Below are 20,012 nucleotides of genomic sequence, written 5' to 3' on the forward strand. Positions count from 1 at the left end.
AGGAGAGGTAAAGACGAAAGGATGTGGGTTTTAAGGGAGAGGGTAAGGAGTCATTCCAATCCCGGGAGCGGAAGGGCTTACCGTAGGGGGAAAAAAAGGACAGGTATACACTCGTGCACACACACATATCCATCCGCATACATACAGACACAGGCAGACATATGTAAATGCAAAGAGGTTGGGCAGAGATGTCAGTTGAGGCGGAAGTACAGAGGCTGCTTGTGTCCGTATATATGCGGATGGATATGTGTGTGTGTGCGCAAGTGTATACCTGTCCCTTTTTCCCCCTAAGGCAAGTCTTTCTGCTCCCGGGATTGGAATGACTCCTTACCCTTTCCCTTAAAATCCACATCCTTTCGTCTTTCCCTCTCCTTCCCTCTTTCCTGATGAAGCAATTGTGGGTTGCGAAACCTTGAAATTTGTGTGTGTGTTTGTGTGTTTTTTGTCTCTATCAACGTACCAACACTTTCGTTTGTAAGTTACAGAATCTTGTTTTTAGATATATTTTTCCCACGTGGAATGCTTCCCTCTCCAAGTGGGAAAAATACATCTAAAAACAAAGATGATGTGACTTACCAAACGAAAGTGTTGGTATGTTGATAGACACACAAATAAACACAAACACACAAACAAAATTCAAGCTTTCGCAACCAACGGTTGCTTCATAAGGAAAGAGGGAAGGAGTGGAAAAGACGAAAGGATGTGGGTTTTAAGGGAGAGGGTAAGGAGTCATTCCAATCCCGGGAGCGGAAAGACTTACCTTAGGGGGAAAATATTACAGGTATACACTCTCTCTCACACACACACACACACACACACACACACACACACACACACACACACACACACATATCCATCCGCACATATACAGACACAAGCAGACATCTGTGAAGGCAAAGAATTTGGGCAGAGATGTCAGTCGAGGCGGAAGTACAGAGGCAAAAATGTTGTTGAATGACAGGTGAGGTATGAGCGGCGGCAACTTGAAATTAGCGGAGGTTGAGGCCTGGTGGGTAATGGGAAGAGAGGATATACTGAAGGACAAGTTCCCATCTCCGGGGTTCTGATAGGTTGGTGTTAGTGGGAAGTATCCAGATAACGCGGACGGTGTAACACTGTGCCAAGATGTGCTGGCTGTGCACCAAGGCATGTTTAGCCACCAACAAACACTGTCTGCCTGCGTCCATCATGTGAATGGACAGTTTGTTGCTGGTCATTCCCACATAGAAAGCTTCACAGTGTGGGCAGGTCAGTTGGTAAATCACGTGGGTGCTTTCACACGTGGCTCTGCCTTTGATCGTGTACACCTTCCGGGCTACAGGACTGGAGTAGGTGGTGGTCTCCGGTCACCGGTTACTATTCGATCCAGTAATGAATCACTATGTTTGTGGTAGGCCTCCAGAAATGTTAACGTTGCCCCATTCACTGTTCTTTATGGTGCTCTGTAAGCATTTTGGGCACCCATCGTGCACAGGATTTGGGGTAGCCTAGATTTTGAGTGACAATTCCAAACAACATAGTCCGCGAAAATTGTGGAAAAGAAAGCGAAAGCTCCGTTATTGTGAGGCGACGGTTTTCATGAATCATTTCATCAACTTTAGCGACAAGATCATCAGTCACAATGCTCGCTCGTGCACTCTTCTCTTCATCATGAACGTTGGTTCAGCCATTTTTAAACCGAATGCAGCATTTCCGGATGGAACAATCACTCATTACATTGTTTCTGTACACTTCGCACAGTTCACAATAAATTTCTATAGGTTTTAGGTTTTTTGCCAACAAAAACTGTTCACAGACCGTGCCTCACAACTGGCAGGATTTTCAATTGCAGCACACATTTCAAATTCGAATATCAAAAAAACCAGGTGCGCAGAGACATACCTGAGCATGCACATACCAAAATATACGTGATCGGCGTGTGCCTAGGGGTGTTAGATGGAAACACTTTCTGAATAGCCCTCTAGCTCTTGTAATTCCTCCGCAATTTTCCCATCTTCCTGTATGACAGTAACACATCTCGTACCATTTAAATGAACTATTTTTAATTCCCTACAGTAAATTTTCTAGTAATCCAAAATAAAGAATGATTCAACTGTGCATCTGACTAAACCCACTTTTAAGAAGCTGAGCTGCAGTCTTTCAGTAGGTCTATTACTCTCAGTACCCCCAAATTGGTAAATATCTTGCTTTTATCTCGATCATGTCACTAAGATCAGGAGACAGGAAGATTATTGTTCTGTTGTATGGCTGGGCAGTTCTCAAACTTTCCTAAGACTTTTTATAAGAATATTATGCTTTTCTAGTCTCAAAAGTTTGATTGCAGTTTCACGCTCATTACTTATTTTCAATGGATTAAGGGCTTCTTCTCTGAAAACTCCAGGTTGGAATATCAACAAAGTAAGGAAAAGATTGATTGCTACTTACCATAAAGATGACATGTTAAGTTGCAGACAGGCACAATTAAAGGACACTTGCAGATTAGCTTTCGACTGCAGCCTTTGTCAGAAAAAGAAAGGGGAACACACACACACACACACACACACACACACACACACACACACACACACACATATTCATACACAAAAACAAGCACACCTCACGCACACATGACTGCCATCTCCAGCAGCTCGGACCAGAATGCATCTCTCACATAGAACGGAAGCAGCAATCTGGAGGGGGGCAGGGAAGAGGAACAGATAGCATACGGGAACATAGGAACACTGTCTGGCAATGTGTGCAGGGAATAGACTGCCAACAGGTACAGCATCGGGAGGCTGTGGAGCAGGGAGGTGGGGTGATGGAGGGAAGGAGGGAGGGGATGGAACGAAAAATAAGAGGAGTGGAGAAGGATGGGTGGAGCACTGGCAGAGGGCGGCACACAAAGAGGCAGGGTGGGAGGTGAGAACAGGGAGGAGGAGGCCAGGGTAATTTTGGGAGCAGAGAATGTGTTGTAAGGATATCTGCGCAGTTCAGAAAACCTGCTGGAGAACGGAAGCATCCAGATGGCTCAGGTAGTGAAGCAATCACTGAAATCAAGTATGTTATGTTCAGCTACATGTTGCGTAACAGGATGGTCTACTTTTCTCTTGGCCACAGTTTGGTGGTCGCCGTTCATCCTGGTGGACAGCTGGCTGGTTGTCATACTGATATTAAAAAGCTGTGCAATGACTGGAGCAGAGTTGGTATATAACATGGTTGCTTTCACAAGTAACCCGGCCTCTGGTGGACCAGAATAAGGCTGCGTTCACACTGCCGGCCGGGCCGAGCCGGGCTGACGCGTACTGGCTCGGCTCGTGCCTAGCCAGCTTAGGCCGACGAGTAGTGCATTCACATTGCGCGCCGCGCCGAGCCGGGACGGCGAAATGGGGGAAAATCCACTTCTCCGATTTTCATGTTTTAAAAATTCTTAGCGGTATGTAAGACTTCGCCACATCGTTTTATGAACTTATTTTTTCCTTAAAAGCGTTACTTACGTCGTGAAAAAAGAAAAAGTCTACTTTTCGTTTCGCGTGATTTCTTAGTTTCGTAACGCTTCCCAACCGATTTTGAAGAAAGTATGCGGCTAAAGAATCTGATTTTTGTACAAGTGGTAGTGCAACATCTTAGCTTCGTATTGAGTCATTTATCTTTCCATATTTCTTAACAGTCATTATGAAATGATGCTATTTGTCAACGTTGTGCACTTGATTTACAAATCTTGTAGTGAAAAAGTTATGTAGCGGTTGGCTTACTGTTAGATCCGTTTTAGACCATACATTGTTGGGAATGAAATGTAGCTAAAAGTACCAAAACGTTTTTGAAATGATAATGATACTGATATCTGTCTCTGGTCTCAAGTAATGCGAGCTATTCAGTGGCGTCAGTGCCGCGTCCGCAAGCCACGGAGTTCGCGCGGTTACAGCTTGGTTTAGTGTAGTCATATAATGCAGGACAGAAAAAAATTAATTACTAGTGATCAGCGCAGACCTAGTGCCGGTCCCTCTTATTATTTTAATGGTCTCATTCTCTAGATAAATCCAAATGTATAAGGTTTCTTCCCTCGGCTACTGGACAATTCATCTGCTATGCTTTTATAATTGGCCACACGTTGCATCACAAAAGAAAAACAATTATTTGTCATCAACATCCTACAATTAGTATGATGTACATTTGCTAAATGGCTGGCGGGAGGCCAAATAAATAAATTTAAAAAGATCTCCACCCTTCGACAGCTGACAAGCAAGTCAGTAGAAAACGCAGCTGCAGTCAACAGTTGCTCGCCTTTAGCTAGTCTGTGCTGTCGTGTAGAACAATGTCTTCACTCTTTTATTGGTACTGTTTTGACTCTGCAGTAACTCATCGAGTTTTGAAGTACAGAAGAACTAGGAGGTTATGGATTCATCCTATGAATAGCTACAGACATTTAGGAGAGTTTTTTCTTTATATGAAGAACTTAAAAACTATCCTGAAAAATTTTATTCAAATTACAGAATGAATCATAATACATTTCAGTATGTGCTGCAGAACATTCAAGACAAAATTTCTAAACAGAACACAAATTTTCGCAGACGTATAACAGCAGAAGAAAAATTGTGTATAACGATAAGGTAAGACTCGTTAGTACACACTTTTTGGTTTGCAGTAGAACTTTGTACAGCATTCGCTACCTCCAGTTAATTGTAGTCATGCTTTTGTATTTTAAATTTCACAAACGCTAACCTCTGAGGGGAAGAGAGTTTATGGGACTCCTGAGAATCATTAGGAAATAATTAGCTTCGTCATTTTGGGTAATGTCTTGCTGTGCCTTCAACGAAGAATCGCAGAAAAACTCCTTCAGAATTTTCCAACTTTTTTCTTCCTTTTTCTTCATGATGCAGCGCTTGGCAGTGGTGATGGTTCATCATGTGGAGCCACTGATGACCTCACAGAATTCTTTTCATTACCTTGTAAGATAGACAGATTGATAGGCGAAGAGTTTTGAGATAATGCCCTTTGACTCAGTGGTTCTATCTCCACTGATAAGGAACTGCCACAGCATGACTTTACAATGCATTATCATCTGGTAGGGACACATTTCCGTCCCTCAGTGACACTCATATCTGTATCCGTTTACAAGAAAATGCGAACTATTCAGTGGCGGCAATGCCGCGATTGCTGGCAAGCTATTGTTGTAAATGCATGTAAATACGGTAGATTAAATAAATGAAATAAAAGTAATTTCCCATGTATCATCATAATAAACGTAATTTTTCCTCACTGATTGTGAAATGTGAGGTAACATCTTAAAATAAAAGACGTGTGCAGTCACACTTGTGATGAAAGCAGAAGGGAGACGTGTGATGCGTGTACTGCAGAAGCTGTAGTGCTGCGCCACAGGCTCGCGCCTGCGGTCGGCTCGCGCCGGCAATATTAAACACTCGGAATGTCGTCGGCTCGGCTCCGGGAGGCTCACGCCGTGTCGGCGCGGCCCGGCCGCCAGTGTGAACACCGCAATTCAAAACCATGTGTTTGATATCGAAGCGGGCGGCGGCCCGGCCAGGCTCGGCTCGGCCCGGCCGGCAGTGTGAACGCAGCCTAAGCCTGTAACAGGACTGGTATAGGAAGTGCTGAGTGGGTCTTTCATAGGGATATGATCCTTGTGGCAAGGGGTTGGGGCTGGGAGTGGCATAGGGATGGACTAAGATGTTGTGGATGTTGAGTGGGCAACGGAACACCATTTTAGGAGGGGTGACATTTCGGGGTAAGATGATAGGTAATCAAAGCGCTGGTGAAGGATGTGGTTTAGTTGTTACAGGGTGATGAAGGGGGCATTCCTGTGTGGCTGGTTCTTGGGGGTGGTGGGAGGACTGGAGGTGTGAGGGGAAACAGTGCGGGAGATCTGGTTGCGGACTAGATGTGGGGGATAGCACCTGTCTGTGAAACCCTTGGCAAGACCCTCATCATAATGGGCAAAGGTGTACTTGTCACTGCAGATACAACATCGCCGGCTGGCCAGGCTGTATGGGAGGGATTTTTTGGTGTAGAAGGGATGACAGGTGTTGAAATGCAAGTACTGTTTGTGTTTGGAGAGTCTACTGTGGACAGAGGTGAGGGTGGAGCCATTAGAGAGGAGGAGGTCAATGTCCACGATGGCAGTACTCTGGGTTGAGGAGGACCAGGTGAAGCAGATGGAAGAGAAGGTGTTAAGATTGTGAAGGAATTAAGATCCAATGTACTCCTGTGTTGTCAGTTTGTGACTTAATAAACCATAACTGTTTTACAACCGTGTATTTCGTTGCGTTCCTGGTTAGAAAAAAAGTCCTCTGTCAACAATCCATGTAATATATATCATATTTTAATTTGTATATATGCAGTGCATGTGTGCAAGGTGACATGCAACAGCATCACAAGTTCACCAATGGGAAACCATCTTCATGCAAGGACACCCATCACACTCAGTGTTCCAGACTAATAGTTGTTGGCACAAGGATTTGACTCACATCTGCATGCCTATCAAGTATCTAAAATAGTGGAAGGAGCTGCTGCTTGTATTGTGTACATTCTAGTACATATAATACATTATACATTAAGACTTAGTAAGACAGTTTTGTTAGTGCATTTTCATTCAAGCTATTTGAAGAGACTGTCCTTTAACACCTCTTGAATGACATATGCCATTTATGGCTCTGAGTCACTTTACAGTTTCAGCATTGGTTCGGTCCAGTAACAAACATGGCAGTTGCAAAAGAATGTGGAGGTAACCAGAGCTATCCACAGGACTAAAATTCTTGCTTGTAAAAACTCTGTTGCCACAAAGAAATCCTCACTAAAGCATTAATTCTACTCTAAATATGTTTAATAGTGGCAGAAAAAGAATATTAAAGATTCAGTTAGTTAATTGGCTACTTAGTTCCATATTCCACAGATAATTTGGAGTACATCAATAATTCATTTCACATATGAAAATCTGTTGCAAACACAGACTAGTAACTACTGTATACATGCTTAAAATTTACAGATTTACTACATGCTACAAACTTCTAAATCTCCCACAGAAGCCATTTTACATCAATGAAAAGGTAATCAAAAGTTTCTGTCACAGCATAATTTCCCAAAGTCAACTTTAACAAAGAGTGGACTTTATATCTGTTGTTAAAATTAAGGACACAGTTACTTCTTTTGAACTGTGGTGCAAACTGTAGAGAGGTGCCTATAAATATTACCACTACTGACATCACACATTATTTTTATTAGACAATTCTGCATAATCCCACAGTCACCACTGATATGCTGAAATGAATCAAAAACAAGTCCTAAAGTGCAGATTCTTTGCAGAAAACCCATTAAGATCTCCCAAATTTCCCTTACTACAATGCTGTTATTTGTGATAAATACCTGTCTCATCTGCCAAAAGTGGCTAATTCTGCTTGTTGTTTCTTATATTCATGATGAACAGTACTGGAGCTAAGACTAAATCTTTTCACAGCCAAATTGTGATTTTATTGTACATGAAAAACTTTACACACAGCATCCACTGGTTGAGTAAAAGTCATTTGTTGTGTCTAAATGTAAGACTGAGTGTCTTTGCTTATGGTATGTGATTGCCAAGTGATCAAGCAAGTCACAAGACACCTGCATGGAGATATACACTGGCCAGAAAGTACTTCCCAGCTAAGATTTTCTTTCGTTTAAGGAGAGAGTTGAAATGAAGCTCTACAAAATTTCTTTTGGCTTCTTATGATTTTGAAAATTACAGCAACTGTTTGAAGTCACAAAAATGTGTTGGGCATTTACATATGCTACATAAAATTTTAAAGGAAAGCAATATTCATACCACTTTCACCATTCGCTGCAAGTCTACAAAGCTGAAAGTGACCTTTTTCATCTGAAAAATCACATTACATATTATACTTCACACACTACAGAGTTCGCTATTGCCACATTCACTGGTGCAATCACGATGATGATAAGTGTATTCATGTTGTGAATTGAGCAAAGAAGTCTGTCCTTATACACAATTCTACTCGTACAGTGTTTAATGGAAACATATTTACAACTTTCTTGAGAACATGTAACAATGAGGGCATGAAGGGCTACATTCCAGGCCAGACCTGCAGGGAGGACTGAGGCAGACAGTACCACAATTAAACACCAAACAAACAGATTTCCAGGTAAAAAAACTCAACAGAAGGGAGGCAACTGATCCTTATGGGACACCTAAACAATTCTACACACAGTATATGAAAGGATTTGCTCCTCTTTAGCAGCAGTCTATCATTGTTCACTGGAGGAAGTGATTGAAAAAATGTGCAGGTCATTCGCATTTTCAGGAAGGATCACCAAACAGATGCATACAACTATAGATTCATATCACTGACTCAAACCTATTGTAAAACATTGGAACAAACTTTGTCCTGTACCTGAAAATCAAAAATCTCCTCTTTAGGAATCAACATGGATTCCACAAACAATGATCTTGTGAAACCCAGTTCATTCTGGCCATCCATAAAACCCAGCAGACAGTGGTCATTGGTGCCAAGGATTATGCTTGTTCCTTCTGGTAGGCATAGACATATTTCCACAATGTTGCCTACTGAACAAAATGATAAGCTATTACTTGCTGACAAGTATGATTTTATCCTTAAAAACTCAGTTTCCATGGGGTCTTAAGTGACTGTAGAGGCCAGTCCTGGGGTTGCAGATGTTTCCAAAATGTTGACAAGCATTTGTTCTGGTGGAGACCAGCTGTGTAGTATTGCTTATCTATGAGTTGCCATTGTTTTTTAGCATTGCACTAGTCAGTTTCTGAATTCCGTCTCTGTTACTCGAAGTTCTAGAATCCCTTCCCAAACACCATGATGCCACACTGGACAGTTAAGTGCAGTAGTGTCTCAGTTACCAGTTTAAATCTGAGATCTCTTCATGTTGCAATTCAATACATCTTTGTATCATTTCTGTGTCTTCCTGGTTTTCTTTGGCCATCCTTTAGCTGGGAATACATAATTTGTTTGGTACATGGGATTTAGGAATATGAACAATGTGATCTGCCCTACAGAGCTGATGCTTAATGGTCATGGCTTCAATGCTAGTAGAGTTTGCTTCTTCCAAAACACTGACGTTAGTGCACTGATGTTGCCATTTCACTCTTAGGATCCTTTTCCAGAAGTGCGGGTTGAACTTTTCAGATATCATACATGCCTTCTGTAAGTAGTCCATGCTTCTCACCTGTATGTGAAAGATGGTGTAACAGTAGCTTGGTACACAAAGTGCTTGGTCTTAATGCTGATATTATGGTTATCCAAGACCCTTATCCAAAGATGACCAAAAGTCATACTGGCACATTTGAGCCAGTACCGTATTTCAACATCAATATTTGCATTTGCTGAAAGGTGGCTACCAAGGTATGGGAAGTTTTGTGGCGGTGTTCGTAGCGACAAACACTTGTCTGTAGAAATGGCTTACGAAGTCACCGCCACACTTTTAATAGCAGGCCGACCGGTCCGCTGGAACAGTGAACAGAAAGATGAAAACCCAAACACTCTGATTAAATAAAAGTCGGTACTTATCTTTATTAATGAAGATACAGAAACACCGTAGTGAAGTCCGTGTCTACAGAGATCTGTCTAGTTCGAGTCGGAGCGGCTAGGTCAGCGTCAGCTGACGACAAACAACAACTCTGCTGCGATGAACACACAACTGACTAGCAAGTACACAATTCGGTGGCGAGTATACAACTGAGTGGCGAGTCCAGAACTGTCCTAGCGCTCGCGACTCCAGCGCTTAAGAAGCCAGAAGCCAGCGGTGGCGCGCGCAGACTTGCGGCGATTTCCTGTATCGCTGGCGCTGCTTATGCGGACGGCGTCCGGACTTAGATGCTGCCAACCTTTTGGCAGCGGGCTCGGTTGGCATTACTGGCTAGGATATAACAGGAAGTGTTCTATGTTTGCAAGACTTTGCCTTAGACTGTGATTCTTAGGGATATGGTGACAGTATTGGGTGCAGGTTGATATAGGATCTACATCTTCTAGATATTAAGGTTTAGTCCAACGCTCATACGTGCTCCATCAAATGCATTTAGAATTGCTTGTAGATCACCTTCTGAGATTGCATGACATTATTATCTGCACATTGAAGTTCAGTGATGGTTATTGTGGATACTTTAGTCTTCATCTATAGTCTATTGAGAATTAACAAACCACCATCAGTCCTGTATTCTATTTGTATGGCCTTTGGCAGCTTCCCATCGACAGATGAAGTATAGTTCCAACAAATAATGAAAATTATATGAGAGCTATCACACAACCTTGCTTCACACTTGTGATTTTGAAATTCTCTCCAGGGCTATTGTTGACAAGAATCATGCTATTCACGTTATTGCGCAGTAGTCTGACAATGTTTATGTACTTCACAGGACAGCCTATTTTAGCTAAGATCTTCCACAATGCATCTCCCTTGACTGAGTCAAAAGCCTTGCCAAGGTCTATTAATGCCTTGCACTTTTCCTGCATTTGTCTGTTATAGAAAATCATATCTATGGTGCTGTGATAGGTCAAAATCCACACTGTGTTTCAGGCAAACAATTTTCAGCAAGAGGTATCATGTGGCTGGATAGAAATCGAGCAAGTATTTTTTCAACAGTAGAGAGGAGGCATATTCCACTGCAATTACCACAGCCAGTTCCGTCACTTTTTTTGAAGATGGTAACTATCAGTGCATCTCTGAAATTAGGAGGCATGGTTTCAGTGCTCCACATTTTGACAATGAGAATTAGCACATGTTCAGCAAGGATATGTCCACCTTCCAACACCCAGCAAAATATGAGCATACTTAATATCAGAACATCTTTATGATTGGACTAAAGAGTTAGCCAATAGAACACAGCGTGTCATTCTTAGCAGAGAGAAATCTTCTTATATAAAAGGATCTTTGGGCATATTTTAAGGAACTGTGACAGGGCAATTAATGCTCACAGACTCATAGTGTACATAAATGACCTAGTCAAGTGGATAACAAAGGTAGCTGAAAGAGCAGTTTGTAGATGATGCTGCTTATATGGAGATTTTGCAACTGAAATTGTACTTTATCCATTTGAACAGACACACAGTCTGTGAACAAAGCCTGCTGAATGTGTGACCCTGCAGAAATCTTCATGTATTTCACTGGAGTTTTCTAATTTGCAAGTCTACATATACAGCAGCAGCAGCCACAAACTGCTCTTTCAGCTTCCAATGTTGTCCACTTTGCTAGGTCATTTATGTACACTGTGAGTATTAATTGCCTTATAACATTTTCTTGCAGTATTCCCAAAGATCATTTTATGTAAGAAGACTCCTCTCTGCTAAGAATGTCTTGCTGTGTTCTATTGGCTAGAAACTCTTTGGTCCATTCACAAAGGTGGTCTGATATTAAGTATGCTCATATTTTGTTGGATATTGGACACTGGACACTGGAAGGAGAATGTATCCTCACTGAACATGTACCAATTCTCATTATCAAAATATGGAGCACTGAAACAATGACCTACATAAGTCATGCTACATTGGCATGTGATCTGATAGACCCTGGGTTTCCATAGTCTGAGGTCATCCTTGGCACTACCACGCAGTGCCTATGTTTTAGCTGGTCAACAAAAGAGAGTCCTCATTTGATGTTTCCTAAGAATACAACCTATCTTTTCAGATAATGTGTCACAAAATGTAATAAATTCAATGGCCACATTCTCCTGTGGTTCCTCTTCTGCTTCCACTAGCTATACAGTCAGTGTAGGGCGTAGGGCTCTCCAAATTTGCCACTCTGTGTATCTGTTTTTCCAGAACACCATCCTCAGATCTTCAAGTTCTTGGTTGAGGCTCTCACTGTCAGAAATGGTGCAAACCCTAGATAACAATTCTCTGTCTGTCCATCTTTTCACAGATGGTTGGCTGTTCAGTACAGAATGTCAAATCATACACTTTTCAGCCATCTAAAATTCCAAATTGTTATTTTATTGGGCTACTAGTTTCAGCGATATATTCTGGCATCTTCACGCCCCCTGCCAACTCAGGTGGTGTTTGAAATGAACGCTATCTCAAAAATCTATAATACCAGTCTTTGAATGCTGGCCCCTATTTTGATTGGACCAAAGGTGGGAATTTTCCAACACATTGGTCAAGGGGCCTGAATATATCGCCAAAACTGGTAGCACAATAAAATAACAATTTAGAAACTTAGACAGCTGAAAGGTGTTTAATTTGATGTACTCTATGTACCAATGTTTTGAGCATGTCATTCCTCTGAATCTCAGCTGTGCGCACATAAGTATAAGTCAGTGTGCATCTTCTTACAGTACACATCATGGCTCAAAGAGCAGTTTGCTCATCATTTTACTGGTACATCCAGGTTGTTCTGATATTGGAATTGAGATGTACAAGAAAAACATTCAGGTCATCTCTTCCATGTGGCTACATGACTGTGTCAACATACCAGAAGAAGCAGTTAGGGTGCCATTTGGCAGATTCCAGAGCTTCATTCTCGAAATGTTCCACTTACATGCTGGCAACAACTGGCGAAAGTGGGCTCCCCATGGCTACCCCTTTCATCTGATCATAGTAATCAACATTGAAAAGAAATAACATTAACATCAAAGATGTGCCTAAAAAGGATGGTCATCTGTATGTCAAATTTCTGGCCAATAAGTTCCTAAGATTCTTGTAAAGGCACTCTGGTGAAAAGAGAGACAAAGTCAAAGCTCAAAAGGGTGTTAGAATCATTGAGCCTAAAGTTGTTAAGGGGACCAACAAAGTCCACAGAGTTGAGAATATGATGTGAACATTTTCTGACACAAGGAATAAACGCAGGCTTCAGGTAGCCTATTTAGCAAGTGAGTACATCTGGATGCCAATGTTGCTAACAGTGGGGCGTAGAGGGGCCCCATTTTTGTGAACCTTTGGAAGCCATAAAATCTCAGTGTACAGGTGCTCTCAGTCATAGTTTCTTAACAACATCTACGTCTACATACATACTCCGCAATCCACCATACGGTGTGTGGCGGAGGGTACCTCGTACCACGACTAGCATCTTCTCTCCCTATTCCACTCCCAAACAGAACGGGGGAAAAATGACTGCCTATATGCCTCTGTACGAGCCCTAATCTCTCTTATCCTATCTGCGTGGTCTTTCCGTGAAATATAAGTTGGCGCTGGTAAAATTGTACTGCAGTCAGCCTCAAATACTGGTTCTCTAAATTTCCTCAGTAGCGATTCACAAAAAGAACGCCTCCTTTCCTCCAGAGACTCCCACCAGAGTTCCTGAAGCATTTCCGTATCACCTGCGTAATGATCAAACCTACCAGTAACAAATCTAGCAGCCCACCTCTGAATTGCTTCTATGTCTTCCCTCAATCCGACCTGATAGGGATCCCAAATGCTCGAGCACTACTCAAGAATAGGTCATGTTCGTTTTTTATAAGCGGTCTCCTTTACAGATGAACCACATCTTCCCAAAAATTCTACCAATGAACCAAAGATGACTATCCGCCCTCGTCACAATTGCCATTACATGCTTGTCCCACTTCATATCACTCTGCAGTGCTACGCCCAAATATTTAATCAATGTGACTGTGTCAAGCGCTACACTACTAATGGAGTATTCAAACATTATGGGATTCTTTATCCTATTCATCTACATTAATTTACATTTATCTATATTTAGAGTTAGCTGCCATTCTTTACACCAATCACAAATCCTGTCCAAGGCATCTTGTATCCTCCCACAGTCACTCAACGATGACAACCTTCCTGTACACCACAACATCATCAGCAAACAGCCGCACGTTGCTATCTACCCTATCCAAAAGATCATTTATGTAGATAGAAAAACAACAGCGGACCTACCACACTTCCCTGGGGCACTCCAGAGGCACTTCACTGCACAAGCCAGAATCTTTGAGAAGCACCATGGTCTTTTGTATTCCTTATCAGAATAAGTTGGGCCAAAAATTGGCTTTTCCAAATGTTGCGACCTCACACCTAAATGGTATGTTACTGTAGAGTCACCAGGAATCCACAACATTTCATATTACTGTTGGGACATTCACATTGGAGTGCATTTACATTTACTGCAGAGACAGACTTGTATAAACTGCACTTCAACACCTTAAATGCAAATCTGTACAAGCAACAAGAAAAGCCAGGATCCATGAATGAATACTATTTTTATATCCAGAAGTGGCCTTATAACAACATACAACTCTCATAAGCTAAAAGATGTTACATGCCATACACTTTTAAAGGGCGAAAGTGAGGGGACACGATTAATATGTGGGCTGAATAGGTATACAAACGATAGTCAGGCCACAACACCAATAATATTTGATCAACAAACTTACGTTCAGCACAGTTAAATGGAGTTGATATTCCTTTGTTCATGACAAGGGTTGCATCAGCAGGAGTTCCAATATACTGAACTTCAATTTTCTCAATACGCCCAACAGCTGATTTCTGCCTTTTTTTCTCATCACTAAATAGCTTACTTCTCCTCTTCCTTGTACCAGCAGTGTCCTCAGTTGAGCAAGCCAATCCACCTGAAACAAACATTTTTGTTGCTCTTAATTACATCAAACAATATTTGTCCTGCGATACACAATTTTATGACTGGAAAGATCAGACCTGTGTTTTTGAGAAAGGAATAATGAGTACTATACAAGCTCCATCAATGCCAAGTGCTATGCTGTGGTAGGGATGCTTTCCAACATCAAGTTGATACATGCAATCAATGGTTAAGGAGTAAGTTTCTGATTACTGGAAGGCAAGACTATCTTTTTCATGGCACAATCCAAAGGATTCATTTTAAAAATCATCAGTTTTTTGGTGCTATCCTCATTTTTTTATATTAGCTTAATCTCGTTATTTTTGCATATTTTCCATTTCAAACAGCTTCAAAATCTTTGTTACATATTCTAATGTTTGTTTTCACACTATAAAACTGCTTTCACTTTCAGTGCAGAGTTAACTCTTTCTATGTGCTTTAGAACATGCCCTACTACCCTGCCAGTTCTTCTTGTGTTTATTTATTTTTAAGATGTCGTTCCTCATCTAATATTTCTAGTATGTTTTCATTTCCTACATTACCAGTTGACTTAATTTTTAGTACCCAGTCAACTTAATTTTTAGTAGCCTACCCTTCTACAGCATAGTACTATGAACACTATTTGTTTCTTTTTGAATGTTTTTCCAGTGCTCCTGATTTATTCACATACAATGGCATACTACTGACTGTTTTAGAAACGTTCTCTTCAATTTGGCTATATGCTCCTTTTTTTTTCTCCTCCATGGAAGAATTCTTTTGTGGAGGAACGCTATCCTCATCTGTATAAACATACTCCTTGTTCTGGTCGTATTACATGCTGATAATCTGCTCATTCTTTAACTATCCACAATCACTAATTACAGCAGTAAGCAACATACAATTTCAAGTAGGTGCATGAATATATTCAACAAAATTTTAACATCAAAGAAAAATTTCTCAGATCCCACAAAAAAAAAAACTATTTTGGAAATTTTAAGATCTGCTTTCAAGGTATATTTTTTTCAGGATCCTACACATTTCTCTCAAAGAGACTGTGAAGAAAAAAGTATACAAATAACAATGAGTGCAGATGCTTAAAAGAAGTCATTCTTTCTTCACTCCATCTGTAATTGAAATTCCAAGAAAACTAAACAGAGGATTAATACAAACTAACCTCTGTCATAAACTTTACATGAGGCTTTTAATTTTTTTTTTTTGGGGGGGGGGGGGGGGGGGGAGGGTGGGAATACATCAGTAAGTTCAGCCAACCTTATATTGACTCAATCTACACCAAACAATCTCTGATGCAACAATGCAACAGTACTTCCTTTTATGAATGCAATTTAAGAGATGAGGTACATCAATTGTGATGATGAAAGGATTGCTTGGTTACACAATGCCATGCTCTTTAGTGCCCCCACTAAGAGATGATGAGATGAGTGCGATTATAATAACTTAAGGTGAAAAATTTATACTGAAATAAAAATAAAATAGTTAGCTTAAAGTTCATTTTCAACATTGGGAAGGAGCAGTTATATACAACATCATTGGTGGAACTAAAGTTCCAACCACCACTCACAAAAACAATTCCTTGGTGTTGGCAAGCTGGATTTTGACTATCGAGGACAGTACTCAGACAAAATGTCCACCACTGTCGGGTCTATGTCCCTTAGTTTGAGCTGGAGATTTCCATTTCTCATTACAACAATAATAAGGCTTCTCTTACATCTGTTCCACACAGTTATGCCATTCCTGGGTTCGTTTATAGTGTTCAAGAACTATCCTCATGATCTATGTTTACTCTCCTCCATAATTTGGGGGCATCTGGTCTACGCTACCCAAAAGGCTTCAAGCTCATCTGCTGCTCATCAATATTAGAACCTAAGGAAAGCCAGACACCTGTCTCTTTTAGCAAAGCAATACCCCTCACTCTACCAGGAACCAGACTACAGTATCTTCAAAGTTGGCCAGAGGCTGTGGAATGGTTGCTTCAGTGACATGGGGTATCATGTTTGTGATATGATCCGCCCGCTCCAGGATGGTGTCATGCCATTCAAACACAGCAAGCTGGCTGTACAGCATCCAGTTTGCCATACCGAGCACCCTTCCTGATGGTTTGCTTTTGGACATTGTTCTGTCCTGCAGGCAATGAGCGATCTGGAACTAGTCACTAGAACATAAGTCATGGGCCATTTCCCCTGCTGATAAAGGTTTTGATAAGAGGGCAGGTAGAGGTAAAAATTAGTGATACTGTATTGCACATATTTTGTAGTGGCTAGTGCTTGGACGTTGGTACCAAGGAGGAGAGGAGAGGATTGATATGTACCATCAACAAAGATGGTCACTCAAACACCTTTAGCTCTCACCCCACTGAGATCATCCTTTCTGTGGGAGCAACATTCACTTAGCACAGGGGTGGTGGAACCATTGAAATGTGCTTCACGTAAGGACAAGCATAATGGTCTTTCCAGTACTGAAAGTTTCAGTTTCTCCACATGACTCAGAATCTATTTAAGTTCAACTGCAGTACGGGAACCACTTTATAAATAAGGTACTTCTTTCCCCCGTCTTTGTGCTGGGGGCAGGAATTCTGTGACAGGCAGAGGTTTATGTGAGGGGATGGATGGGTGCCTTAGGCAGACTTCGTATTCCATAGTCGCCAAGGCGGAATCATTTGAACCGTCAAAAAGAACTATGTCTGCACTTTCTGATGCTTTAAAACCAATTTCTTCTGTGTTTAAAACTTTCCCTTTTATTTTTCTGTTGGAGAAGACTTCAGAGGTACTTTCATGGCAATGGCACTGCCCTCATTGGCAGCCATGGAAATGTTTAATATACATGTCACAAGACATAGCAAAGTCCAAGCAGGTGCAGGACGAAAGCATACAAACATCTACCCATTTTGTACTAAAGTCCCTTGTGTTAGTATTGCAGCTCTAACCACCACAAGGACTGTGACACTTGGGACACCATCTAGATTGCTGTTTGAGGACTACAGTTTGACTCTAAATCAGGGCAGCCTGTCCTGAGATCACAAAGTGCAGAGTTGTGACCACATTGGGCCCACTCAGATCTGGGAAGCAGCACACCAGCCATCACTGGCAGAAGTAGTTGCATAACAGGCCTCCACTCGGCCTACACTGTGCTCTGTCCAAATCACACACAAGGTCACAGAATGCTGCAACCACACAGCTGGCACCTGTAATGAATCATGGTGGGTAGCCGCAATAAAGTGTTTTGGAATTCTTGGCTGTCTGTCTTGTGCCATACGGCGCCCACTTGCACCTCTCTGACTACAGACCTCTTCACTGCTGTCAGAAGTGGGATGCCATGCTGATGTGCATGTAGCTGTCATATTAGCAGTTCGGTACAAGGAAATTGACATGTCAACTGGACTGCAAATTGTACAGGCAGCGTTTTCTACTGATGTCAGGTGTTATAGGTGTGGACAGACAGGGCATGTGTGGAAGCAATGTCACCAGCCATGGGACAGTGGAAGAAAGGGCAGATGTCAGCATCATAGTAACGGTAGTTTCCAGCATAATAATAATGGTAGTTTCAGGGGTAGGGGGCTGGGAAAGAAGCAGACAAAAAGACCCAAGGGAATCCGAAGTCCACATACAGTCATTCCCAGTAAGATTAGATGCTACAAAGTCATATGCAAAGGTGGATTTTGTGGTCACAGGGATAGTAGGGCAAAAGAACTGCAAGATACTGTTGGACACAGGGTCACATGTGTCAGTTGCCAGTGGTGATCTGCTGGAACATAAACAGTGGAACACACCATGGTGCAGACTGTGTAGAATGGGGAAAGAGATGTCACAATTTTGGGATTGCCACACATACATTTTTGCCTGGGTATATTTCAGTTTCAACAATGTGTAGGGACTGTGCCACATATGGACTTAGATTTCTTGCATCACCTGATCTTTGACAACATGTTGTGGAGGTTGACAGGAAAATTTTTCAGTTGGGTGGAACTGCTGCCCGTGTAGCAATACTGCGGGGTGCTTCTACCATGCATGACGATCAATTTAAACTGCAAGCAACCACACTGACTAAATTCAGACAATTGTGTACCTAAGGGTATCGGGAAACTGGTCCGGGTTAACGTTAAGTCTAACTTAACAGTACGGATGTCGTGTGTGGTGGAACAGATGGAAGGAAATAAAGTATTCGATAAGGCCAGTTGCTGAGAGAAAAGAAGTGCTATAGATGTACAAGAGATAAATTGTGGTAACATATTTTTGTGGATACTTTTAGTGTCACGGAAATAAGGTTAAGAAAGCAGTTGGTGATCACTAACACAGATATCCTGGAGGAAGAAGAATGGGACACAAGGGTTGTTGGCCACAGACAATCAACAAACACCACTTAAACTGCATTACAGGGGAAGTTGAAGCATCTAAAGGGAAGGGATAAGGAATGGCTGGAAGAGGTCCTGTTGGAATTAGGGATTTGTTTTTTTCTGAGAGGGCTATTGCAAGCATTGGTTATTGTGCAGCACTGAATACCAACAGGAAATGAATCACCTGCTTACTGCACACCATATAGTCCTGGACTACCTGCAGTCGGTTCTGGAAGAATTTACTTATCAGCAGGTGACAGATAAAATTACTGAGGAAAGTAAGAGCCCATGGGGGGGCAGGAATTATCATCATGCCCAAGAAATCAGCAGATGAATCACTGAAATTTAGATTTTGTTGTAATTAACGACATCTGAATGCTATACTGTAACAGACAGCCGTCCTTAGCTGAACATTACAGAAATCATAGATTATTTAAGCTTGTGCAAGTATTTTTCACCACGGACTTAAGGACTGGCAACCATCAGCTAGAAGTCACTCCAGAGGACCAACCAAAAACAGAATTTTCTTTGCCATGGAGTCATTATCAACACAGGAGGAAGCCTTTCGAATTAAAGAACACACCTGCAATATTCCAGAAGTCATTGGACAGAATTCTCAGAGGACTGAAACCATGTCAGTTACTGGTGTATGTTGTCAATGTAGATAAAGATGTATTGCTACTCACCGAAAGATCAGACATTAAGTTGTAGACAGGCACAATTAAAAGACACTTTCACAAGACACTTACACAAAGCTTTCAGCTACAGCCCTTATCAGGAAAAGAAAGAGACAAACACACCATTCATTCACACAATCAAGCACACATCATGCACATGACTGCCAACTCCGGCAGCTAGGACCAAAAATGGTGTATTTCAATGACGTAAGTGTCTTTGCGAGTGATATGGAACAGTACATACAACACCTAAATGAAGTACTCTGCCATGAATTTAACGATAAGTACAGAGAGGTGTAATTTTTTGTTAGAAGAGATGGCATACTTTGGTCTCATAATTGGCAAGGATGTGGTTAAGACAGAACCCAAGGCCAGTTAAAGCTATGAGTGAATTTTCAGTGCCTGAATCAGTGAAGGATCTACAATCATTTCTTGGAGCTGTGAATTATTACAGAAGATTCATAAAGGGGTTTGTGTGTATTGCC

The 20,012-nt window shown here is 41.6% G+C and overlaps 1 protein-coding gene across 1 annotated transcript in view; it reads right to left on the bottom strand.

Moving 5' to 3' along the window:
- Positions 1-20,012, bottom strand: part of LOC124802629 (39S ribosomal protein L39, mitochondrial) — an 81,501-nt gene that overhangs the window by 50,516 nt on the left and 10,973 nt on the right. Inside the window, exon 2 of the mRNA XM_047263523.1 lies at positions 14,324-14,518. Coding sequence (XP_047119479.1) covers positions 14,324-14,518 — 195 coding nt within the window. The remainder of the gene's footprint in view (positions 1-14,323; positions 14,519-20,012) is intronic.

The sequence above is a fragment of the Schistocerca piceifrons genome, chromosome 6 (assembly GCF_021461385.2).
Source record: "Schistocerca piceifrons isolate TAMUIC-IGC-003096 chromosome 6, iqSchPice1.1, whole genome shotgun sequence".
NCBI classification, from domain to species: domain Eukaryota; kingdom Metazoa; phylum Arthropoda; class Insecta; order Orthoptera; family Acrididae; genus Schistocerca; species Schistocerca piceifrons.